Source organism: Calliphora vicina, chromosome 5, assembly GCF_958450345.1.
Source record: "Calliphora vicina chromosome 5, idCalVici1.1, whole genome shotgun sequence".
In the NCBI taxonomy this organism is placed as follows: domain Eukaryota; kingdom Metazoa; phylum Arthropoda; class Insecta; order Diptera; family Calliphoridae; genus Calliphora; species Calliphora vicina.
The window spans coordinates 99,471,011-99,483,309 of NC_088784.1; the positions used below are offsets into that span (position 1 = coordinate 99,471,011).

The 12,299-nt window shown below is 30.8% G+C and overlaps 1 protein-coding gene across 1 annotated transcript; it reads left to right on the forward strand.

The window, feature by feature from the left end:
* The first annotated feature begins 1,053 nt into the window (after positions 1-1,053).
* Positions 1,054-10,418, forward strand: Tmem63 (transmembrane protein 63). Its single transcript, XM_065510815.1, has 3 exons — positions 1,054-1,183; positions 6,134-7,175; positions 8,636-10,418. Exons 2-3 carry the CDS (start codon positions 6,201-6,203, stop codon positions 10,043-10,045), a joined length of 2,385 nt encoding a protein of 794 aa, XP_065366887.1. The 5' UTR covers positions 1,054-1,183; positions 6,134-6,200; the 3' UTR covers positions 10,046-10,418.
* The last annotated feature ends 1,881 nt before the right edge of the window (positions 10,419-12,299 follow it).

Below are 12,299 nucleotides of genomic sequence, written 5' to 3' on the forward strand. Positions count from 1 at the left end.
TTTGAAACATTAGTATTTAACGTTTGTTGCTAGAAAAAAAACATATTTATCCTAAAACTAACTAAAAATCACAAATTTTTAGTTTATAAAATGTTTATAGAACTTAATTTCTTTACAAATATTATTTTAAAAATTGATTATGAAAATAAGGTAGTAGAACACATTATTAGCATGTATACTTTTTTAAACAGGAAAATCGTTATGTTTGGTTGTTGTCGCCACTAACTATTGTCTTGCTATTGTGAATGCCATCGGAAGTTAAGCAGAGTAACTTTAAAAAGTAGCATCCATAACTTATACTACTAATGCAACTGTTTCAACCAAGGCGTATTCATACTGGCCGTAAATTGAGTAACATACTAGTTTTTATCAGGGGACTAGGTTGGCTATTTAAAGGATATTCTACAGTGAATTAAAATCCCTAACCACTTTTTCCTTTTCATGCAGATTTGAATTTTTCTTTTTGTTTCTACTTTTTCCACCTCTAAGATACACATAACCCGGTTTTCGTCGCTTCGTCTTTTAAAATTTTTGTGATTTCGAAGTTGAGTGGATTTTGTTCCAGTTTGCGTTGCATGGCTTCGAAGTTGCGTCGTTAGTGCTTCGATTTGCATCGTTTTTGTTGCAGTTTGCGTCACATGGCTTCGAAGTTGCGTCGTTAGTACTTCGATTTGCGTAGTTAATATGAAAATGTTTGTATTGGAAAATCTATTTCTTCAGCAAAAATTATGAATCTAGGAACCAATTAAATGAAAATCAATACAAATGTATGGAAAATCGTTCTTCGTTTTGCGTCGCGTTTTTCCAAGCCCAATAAAAATAAAAATTGCTACATGGAGACCTAGGATTACTGAAAAACTAACGCCATATACTTCACATAAGCTAAAAACAAAACAGCAGATACGTTACGTAACGGAACATACAAACTAATTAGGCCTTAATAGTTAAAATACCCGCTAATCTAGTTTTAAAATCGCTAAATCTGACAGTTGAAATCTCCAACTAGTCTACACTGGCAAAGACATATGTTTTACAATTTAGTTTTTTTTACTATTTCAATACAAACAATAATAGGAAGAAAAATGTTCGCAAAGCTAATAAAAATATAATAAATATAAGAGAAACAAATAAATAATAAAACATTTTTATACCATTAAAAAGCTACTAATAAGACAACAAAAAGGTAAAAAGAAAACAGTGAAAGTGTTAAAAAGAGAAAAATGTGTATAAAAATAATAACGCAAAAAGTGTAGTTGTGTGGAAAAAAAAATCATGAAATCCAAGTGATTTGCAAAAATACTTATAATAAAATATATTATAATTAGTATATAGCATAAAACAAGATAAATTTAAATGCGTGGCATTATTTTTTTTCTTTTTGCCCCCTTTGAAAATGTGATTTTTTTAAAAGAATTTCTTTGGTTTTTCGTAATATAATATGGATATTTGTGGTTTAAGGTAAAAAATAAGAAACTGAATTGAGTATGCAAGAAGAATAAATTGTTGTGTGAGAGTTCAATTCTGACTAACAATGAAACAATACAATATATCAATTGATTTTCCACTTCCTTATTTACAAATATATTCATTGTCGTACTATGATGGTACTTTTATAGTTTTTTTTTTTGGCTTTATGGTTTGTATTAAAACACTATTCAACATGAAGAAAAATAGAAAAAATGGAGAGGGGAGGGGGTGTAAAACATTTTTAGTTTGTTTTATTTTTGCAAACATTACCCTCTTTTCATGCTGTCATTTTACAATCATTGACTTCTCTAGTAACAAAACAACAAAACTATTTGTGTAATACCACTCTTTATTACACGCTATGCCTCCCCCTTAACTCTTGTTGTAATTACCCCTTGTTTATTTATAATACAACTTTTTTGTTTAAATAACTTGCAATATATATTTTTTAATCTTTAAGTTTCATATTTCACATCTGTTTGTTGTTTTTTTTCATTAATTACCTTTCCTTCATACCTTACCTTGGTCAAAAAAAAACAACAAAAACAATAATAAAAAAACTCGTCTCTATGTCTAGTTGATGATTCATTTGTTGTTAGACTCACTTCTTCACTCTCTTCAATAAATCAATTTGTGTTTCTTTTGTTTAGGTTAAATGCAAAATAGGTTAAAAATTTGATTTTTCATACGTTGCATTTTGCCCCCATATTTTCAAAATTACAATATTATACAAATTTTTGAACAACATTTATAAATAACTACCTATTTTGTTTTATGCTGGGCTAGTGGTCATGTGTTACTTCTTTATTTGTTAATTAAGTGCCCTTCCAAAGAAAATCTACAAAATTACTTATATTTTTTTTTATTAAATTTATTAATTTGTTTTAGAGAGGGGGTATTAACATCATTTATACATACAGACGCCACGATAATGGCCTATTTTGTAGGGTTTCCCAATTGGAATTATTTTAAATAGGTACTAATCAACTTCCCACAAGATAGTTATAGGTATCTAAAATTAAAATAAAACAAGTATGTACTCGTAAGAGAGATATGTATATTCGATTATGCCGAATCTTATATAAAGATTTTAAGAAAAAGATTGAAAGAATTTTAGCTGATGAATTTTTTTGGTGAAAAAATTAAAAACATTATTATGGCGTTATATTTCAGCCATTTTTAACCCAATCGGGATTAACCCAATAAACACCAGCCCCAAAAATTCAATCACTTGAACATTTTGTTGGAATTTGGAAATGTAATTATGTAGACTATAATTCAAGGCTTGAATTACACTTGCTTTCAACTTTTAATACCAGTAAAAATGCTTATTGGGCACGCTCTCCCTAGCATTAAGATCTGATAAACTTACCAACGAATAACAGACAACCCATGTTGCACCAATCTGGTGCAACATGATCTTGCTGATAAAAGAATTTTTTCGTGATTTTCTTCCAAAATAAACTGCTGGAACTCCAAACTATTTATTCTAGTTGAAGGAAACCATATGTTTATGGTTCTACTTGAGCTAAACTGTGATTGTTGAAGTCACATTGTTTTTGTGAAAAGACCTTAAAGATACAAATTCAAAACATAAATATTTAAAAACTATTTTTAAAATTGGTCCTTTTGTTTGATACATGTGAGTTTTAACTTTTAAACAGAAAAGGTTTTATAAAAATCGGTTGGAAAATGGCTGAGTTACGGTAGTTTAAAGTCAGGATGCTCCTCAGCTAAAGCAAAATAAAAATTAACAATAAACACTCTGTTCGTTTTTTATTGAATGCGTGAAAGTCTCTTAAAAAAACTGATCGGCAAACTTTTGCAAAAAATCAAAAACGATGACTTCAAAAAATATAATTGTTTAGCAAAATGGCTATAGATGCCAATAAACTATGTTTTAAAGACTATAGAAAAGGTGGTTAGTAAAGTGACCACTCAACCGCAAAGACTTAATACATTACTATGAATGTTGATGACGGAAACAACCGAATTTTTTTGGCGAAAGAGTACAACAAATGATGTAAGATTTTCGATTTTTTTGCAAAAAGTTAAAATTGAAAAAATTTGAGTTGACTCTCTTTAGAAGAACCAGTGCCACTCATGGTGAAGGTATAAAATGTACTAAACGAAGTGATCGAGAAAAACCATAACAATATATTTCCGCTCTATATATTCTCCAATAAAACAGAATTGCTATATGAGAACCCCTACATATTTTTATTGTAGCTAGTGTTATTATCAAGAAGTTACTGCTATTGTACCAGTGAATTAATTTTCAAAAAATTTGCAAATTCAGTCCATCAATCAAAGCAAATTCATTAATATTAAACTTATGAACAGGGAAACCGGAATTATGCAAATAAATGTTTTTTGCCTGTACGCCCGTATCCGAACGAATGCCAATAGCATGACAAATGTTATCGTTTGAATTTAAAAGCTTGTTATAATATTTAAATTGGGAATAAAGCACCTTAAAGAACTAAAAACTTATCAAAAAAAATCATAAATCTTGGTAAATTATTAAAATTTTATAAAATATCAAGAATATTTAAATAAAAACTTCCCTATTTATAATAAATGGAAACCCTTAAACATGCATATCTTCTAACTACAGTAGTTATATCACAACCGATTTTAATACCCACAATCAAAAATAATGGAGGGTATATTGATTTTGTCATTCCGTTTGTAACACATTGACGTAACCCACTTAGTATAATGTACATTATTAGTCCGCATACGATTCTAAGACGATCTAGCTATGTCCATCCGCCTGGCTGTCTGTTAAAAACACGATAGGGCCCAAACGAATGGAGCTGGCTGCAATTTTCCACAAATACCCTCAATTGAAAATGGGAAATATCGTTCCACGATTTCGCCTAGCCCACATACAAATATCCCCCCGGAATACTGCTTAAGCAGCCATAAATATTTTGATTATGCGGCAATACTGAACTGTAAAGTATGGCGAAAATCGATCAACATTTGTCCCTTGTCTCCATACAGGGTCCCCCTCAGAAAATGACTTGATCATTCATAATTGTCTTATAATAATTGGACATAAACAAGTTTTATAAGAAAATATATTTTTCTAACAACTTTTGTTAGGATCGGTCCATAATTAATCCTACCCCCCATAACCCCTATAGCATAAACATATTTTATTGACACATATTGATGGTGGGCATACAAGATTCGGCACAGCCGAATATAACACTCTTATTATTCGAAATGTTATCAGTACTCGCGCAAATATCAAATTATAGATAAAATAAAAAAATAAATATATTTAATTTCACATTATCATTTAGAAAACTATTTAAATATTAACTTTTACAGCACTTTCCCCTGATAAAAAATAGAAAATGTAGGTATTTAACATATTCCATGATAAAAAAAAACAAACTTGTATACAACGAAACTTTTAAATCAAAGTACATTTTAAAAACACACTTGATGTTTCTTGGTCTACATTTTCTATTATCTGTTAAAATTTTTATAAATTTTTCCATTTTCCATTTCTTTTTCTCCGTAGTTGTAGGTCGTAATGCCTAACAATGCATATATGTATTTAAATATTTTATTTATTTTATATTTTTTAATTTAATTGTAATGTTTAGTCATCTGACCCAATTTGATAAAATAAAAATGTGTGTATGAAATAAAATTGTATGGAATTTATTAGATTTTTGCAAACATGCAAAATTATTAACAAATAATTACAATAAAATTGTATTAATGCAACACATCGATTAAATTGATGTACTTACATATAATATAGACCTTAGATTTGTTTTGATTACAAACCAAACAAATCACTTTAATAATGAACTGAATGCTAAACATTTGATAAGTTAATGTCTAGAATCATAGACAACAACTAGATAGGTAACTGTGAGCCAAAAACCTAAGTCTGTTGTCAAAAACCTAATTCATGAGAATGTATTGCATGTATTTTGTTATTGTATATGTGAAAAGAGAGTAATTTTTCCATATATATTACTCTCTCCTTCCGTTCTATGTGTTTATTCTATGTCTAGAACCGTATTGAAAAAGCTTTGAACTCTATGCTAGGGTTTTTTAAAATAAAAAAAAAATCATTATGAATAAGATGAATATTCCCAACAAAAAACATATCACTCATTTGCTGCAACAACGTCATAACTCAAAATCCGGGTGTTTTGAACTGAGTAATACAAAATTGCGCCGTCCTTTAGTCTTTCATATAGTTTTATCAGTTTTAAAAAAAGTCAATTATTTTTTGTATGTGTTTTTTTGTTGTAAACGTCAAAATGAAAATTCATGTTTTCTCGTATATTTGACAAGTAAAAAATTGAGATAAATTCAGATTAGAAAGATATTAGTATCTACTATTTAAATCAGGTTTTATTTCAGAAATCGCATGATTTGTTGAAAATTTATTTAAGAAAGTCGTTTTTCTCGAAACGATTTTTTTTTTAATTATGACGTTGTTGCAGCAAATGAGCGATATGTTTTATAAACCTTTGTCACGGTACAATGAATGTTTGATAAAATAAAAATTTCATTATGAATAAGAGGGAATTATTATATTTTATTTTTTAGAGATAATAAAAGTTGAAGACCACAATTTAGTTACAATTTAATTTCTATAAACTAAACATAATTTTTCTTTTCTTCTCAGACACTATACTTTAATTTTAAAAGACACCGATTGCGTTTAAACGCATAATCACACTACCACAACGAAAATGGAGAGTCTTTTCAATTTACGTGCCTGGGACGATGATGCGAAATATGGCTGTAATGCAATTAACAAAACATCAATTATCACAAATGCCTACAATGGCATACCCGAAACACTAATTCTCAACGTTTTAGCCTGGACTCTATTATTAGTACTCTTTACAGTACTTAGGCACCAGGCCGGTGATTTCGGACGTCTGGCATTGGTCCACAGTAATGGCAGTAGAAAACGATGGACCGAAGTATTTTATTCACGTGGCAGCTCTCTGGTAGAGCAACCCCACTCCTCAAATAGTTCACATCAACATCAAAGCAGTCTAACGCATTCGGCAGGCACCACAACGCCCAATGGTCTGGATGAGCCCAGAGGCAGTATTACGTCCAACACTACAGACTCAACACCGCTCTCACCCATACAATACGATCAGGGTATATTTTCCTGGATCATTATAACATTTAAATTGCGCAAAGAACAAATACTTTTGCATACTGGACCCGATGCTGTCTACTATTTGTCATTTCAGAAACATTTAATGGTTGTCATGGCCATCGTAACCGCTGTTTCTTTAGTTATAATTTTGCCCGTAAATTTCCTTAATGGTTCCGATGAGTATGATGTTAATGCATTTGGACGCACTACCATGGCTAACTTATCGCCCGATTCGGCCTGGCTGTGGGTTCATGTCATAGTCACCGTTATATATGTGCCTTTAATTGTTTTGATTATGCGTCGTTCGTCGGGTCGTAATGCATTTAAAAAGGCTGCCACTCGCACGATTATGATTACGAATATCTCGCATAATGATCGCAATAAGACAGTGATCCGCAATTATATACAAGAACTATTTCCCGATGTTAACATAGAAGACGTTCAAGTGGCCTATAATATAGCGAAGTTAAATATACGCACGGCGGAATACGAACGAGTATTGGATGCGAAAATCTATTGTGAACATCATCGAGATAAGGACACATTAACTGTAAGTGAAAGTTTTGAATAAAAAACAAGTAAGAAAGTATGGTCGGTCAAGCCCGACCATATAATACCCTACACCAAGTAAATGAGTAAAAATATTTTTCTTTTAAAATATCAATAATTTATATTCATGAGTGATTTTCGGAAGTGGGCCTTATATGGGAGCTATGACCAGTTATGGACCGATCACCTTGAAATTAGGTCGTGTGATTTATGTCTATATTAAATTTAACTATGTTGAATTTTGTGTGTATAACAACATTTTTAAGCGAGTTATGCACGTTAAAGTGATTTTCGGAAGCGGGTCTATATGGGAGCTATGACTAATTATGGACCGATCGTAACAAAATTTGGTGACATGAATTTTGTATATATAAAACTTATTTGGAGCGAAATTTGTGTAGATACATAGATTGATATTACAAAATAAATGAATAAATAAAATAAATTAAACATTTATGACCGATAAAGTCAAATTTCAAAGGGGACTTTGTATCGGGGCTAGGTGAAATAATGGACCGATTTCAGCCAGTTTCAATAGGCTTGGTCCTTGGGCCGAAAAAGTAATATGTACCAAATTTGATCGAAATATCTCCAAAATTGCGACCTGTACTCTGCGCACAAGGTTTACATGGAGAGCCAGCCAGCCAGCCAACCAGACGGACGGACGGACATCGTTTAATCGACTCAGAAAGTGATTCTAAGTCGATCGGTATACTTTAAGGTGGGTGTTAGACTAATATTTTTGGGCGTTACAAACATCTGCACAAACGCATAATACCCTCCCCACTATGGTGGTGTAGGGTATAATAAGAGAAAAACAAAAAAGGGAGCTATATTCGGCTGTGGCGAATCATATATACCATTCTACAAAGTATAATGTTAAAGACTGAAGAAAACACTTCTTTGAAAAAATTTTTGGGTGGAAAAAAATTTCTTTGGTAATTTTTTTTTGTGAAATCATTGTGAATATTTCATCAATATATCCGGTTCGGTTGCTATTTAAAATCGTGAAAATCTGAGCACAAATGACTGAGATATAAGGAAAAAACCAGGACAACCTCGATTTTGACCTAATTTTGAACTATAACAGGATTACTAGGTCATTAATATAGATAATATGGTTATCTAATGACAGACCTTTGCAACGACGTACATTATAAGGCCATAGTAAGTCCATAGTAAGGACCTACAATGGGTCAAATTCGGGAAAAATATTTTTTAAATCGAATTTTTTTCACCAAACCTATTTTTTCGTAACATGTTTTTCACTAATAAAATCAAATTTTATTTTTTTAAAAATTAATTTAAAAAAAAAATTCGAAATAATTTTTAAAATTAAAAATTGATATAAAAATTTAGAAAAAATTATTTTTTTTTTACAATTTCATACCTTTGTTTTATGAAATGAATCCCCTAATATTAGATTAACATGTCTATTAATCGAAAAATTTACCATTCCAGGTCCGACCAGAACTTTGCAAGTGTAAAACGGAAAATGCCTACGACTATTATCAACGTGAAGAACGGAATCTACATGGTGATGTTGCACGTCTTAGAGCTGCTGCCCTAAATGAACCATTAGGCATTGCATTCCTCACTGTGTCCACAGTACAGGAGGCCCAAAACATCGTAGCACATTTTACACCCGGCACTTATCGCCAATGGAGTCTTACATTTGCCCCCTCACCAGATGACTTGTTTTGGGAGAATTTAAGCGTCAGTCGTACTCACTGGCTATTGAAATGGGCCATTGTAAATACTTTGCTCTTTGCGGCGCTATTCTTTTTAACCACACCCGCCATGATTGTAAATTTATTGGACAGCATACACTTGGCCAAAGATAAAATAACAAAACTCTCACCCTTGGTATCGGAATTCTTGCCCACTTTGATGTTGTGGACCCTGTCCATAGTTATGCCCGTCATTGTAGCCTTTTCCGATAAATGGATGAGTCATTATACGAAATCGAAACAAAATTATTCCATAATGACCAAATGTTTTGGTTATTTATTATTTATGATTCTCATATTGCCCTCTTTGGGTTTAACCTCGGCCCAGGCTTTGCTGGAGTGGTCCGTAAGCAATGACACCTTAAGGTGGCAGTGTATTTTTGTGCCCGATCGTGGTTCATTTTATGTCAATTATATTATAACGGCCGGTTTTATTGGTACCTCGCTGGAATTGTTACGTTTTCCGGAATTGATAGTTTACATCTGGATGTTGATAACGGCCAAATCAAAGGCCGAAACACCCTTCATACGCAAATCGATTTTATTAGAATTTCCCTTTGGCACCCATTATGCCTGGACAACATTGGTGTTTACGATTTCCATAGTTTACAGTGTCTTTTGTCCCTTGATAATGCCCTTCGCCATGGTCTACATTTGCTTTAAACATTTTGTTGATCGTCATAATTTGTACTTTGCCTATGGACCTTCTAATATGATCTCTCGTAATGGTGGTAAGATTCATTCCACAGCTGTCACTATGACCAAATTTTCTATCATTATACTTTTACTTATAATGGCCATGATATCGGCTATACGTGGTTCGGGCATGGCCAGGGCTATTATATTGATTATAACTTTAGTTATAACTCTAACGCTGTTTACCTTCATGTCACCCATTAAACGCTGCACCCAGGCAAGGCGTCCCAGTATAGTTGAAATAGCTGGCCCGGCACCTATCTATATACCGGATGTGCTTAAGCCCAGATCAGCTCACAATGCCACACCATTAGGACCACATTCGTACAATGGCGCTGGTACGACTGGACCGGCTGGTAATGGCAATGGTGGGGGTTATGGTTCAGATTCTGTGTCTGATTTCGATATTAGCTCTCAGTGTAGTGTAAATAGTGTAGAAGCCTAAAGAAATTTAACAAATCAAAAACAACTGCACCAACAAAAAAATTAAACGAAGCGAAACGTTTTGAAACGTAAACAATTTTTGTATGATGAATTCTGGGAAAAAGATATGAAACTTGAATATTTTCCATACAAATTTTTGTAACGTTTGTCGTTTCGAACAAAATTATAGAAACCATTAATACCAACCAGTAGACCCTAAAGTTTTGTTCCCCTCAAAATAAAAGAACAATGTTGAAAATATATTAACTTAGTATGACAGTAGTCATTGCAATCCATCCAATATTTCTGAGGATTTTATGAAAATCGCTCTTGGAAATTTAATATTTTCATTATCAAAACTTTTCTAATATAACACCTTTTATCAGATTTGTATACATTTATTAAAAAATGCTTACTAAAGTTTCGCTTAAATTTAAAAGAAAAAAATTTTTAATTTTCTAACAAATTCCTAAAGAAAAATTTAAAAAAATGTATTCTACAAATTGTACTCAACATTGTTCTTTGTATTACAATCAAGTATATAGTTTTTTTCTACACAAAATATAGGTTCTTTATAAAAAAAAACAAAAACATTTCTCTAATATGTATAACAAAAGCATAAGTTATTTTAATACTTCAGTTATTTCAATTCTTTTAATTTAAATATTGTTATAATTTTATACTATTTTTATTGTTAAAAGAAATTCATTCTTTTCTGTCAATAATACTTAATACCTTTAACATTGTATATAAATCGATCTATCTATCTATCTATATTATTAAATGTAAGCTTCTCTCCTCTATATATTTTTTTATTATTATTATTATTAATTATTCTTTACAATTGCTATACACTATATTAATATAAACTATTATTTTTTTTATAAACATAAGTATTAAGTAAAAAATTGTATATATGAGCATTATTTTTTCAAAAATTTAATAAACTTTATGCTTATGAAACTAATCAAATTTTTTTGCAAAAAAAATCATTGACATTTTTCATTTGGTTCAAGTTTCAAATACCATAAATTGTGATTTTTTTGCATACGTAAACTTTATTGCTCATAGATATTTTGAAAAAATGTATTTTATTTATTTTAATTTTTTAATTAAAACGAAAGAAAGAAAATAAATGAATTTACATTGAGTATACAGACTATAAAACTTACAAAGCTGCACCTAAAACCACAAAACCAAATTAAAAACGAATTTTCTTTAGTATCTGTTTTTGCAGAAGGTGGGGTCGATTGGTACTTTTATTTAGTACAGCTCTATTTATCGAGATGATATTATCAAAAGAACTTTAAGATCAAAGAATAACTTTTAGATAACGATTAAAGTACTTTAAGATAAAGATTAACTAATTTTTGTTGCAAAAAATGTTTTAGTGAAACACTTTTTAATTAAAAACAAGTAAGAGATCTATATTCGGCAGTGCCGAATCATATATACACTTCACCAAATTATACTTTAAAATAATTTTTTTATAATATTTTTAGGTAAAAAAAATTCAATTTTTTTTCAAAATTGTTTTTTATTTTTTTTTTAATTTTTTTTTTTTTTGAAAAAGAATTTATGGCAAAAAAATTGTTTGATGAAAAAAAAACGGGTTAAAAAATATTTTTCCCGATTTTGACCCATTGTAGGTCCAACTTACTATATATAGCTGTATATCTATCATTAGATATCCTTATTGTCTATGTTAATGATTTAGTAATCCAGATATAGATCAAAAATAGGCCAAAAATCGAGGTTGTCTCGGTTTTTTCCTTATATCTCAACCATTTGTGTGTCGATTTTGTCGATTTTAAATAGCAACCGAGCCGGAAGAATTCCCGATATATTGATGTATGAATCATGTATGTAAGCTATTTGGGGGCTACGGGAAGTAGATGTCAACATACAGACGGAAATGGCTATATCGAATTCGCTATCTATAACGATCCAGAATATACATATATACATACTTACAAACGGAATGACAAACTTATATATACCTACCCTTTCCATTCATGGTGAATGGTATAAAAATTCATGGTAAAATAAAATTTATTAGGTGAAAAAAAATTGGGTTAAACAATTAAAATATATGTGTCGCGATATTATCCCATTGTTGGTCCGCATTTTTATGGCGTTGTCTTCGTTGTTGGAAAGTTATTTGAATGTTGTCTATGACTTAGTAATCGATTTATGGTGGTGATTTTGAAACGGAAGATAAATACTCATGCCAGGCAAAAGAATTGGCTCAACAAGAGCTTGCAAAATTTCCAATT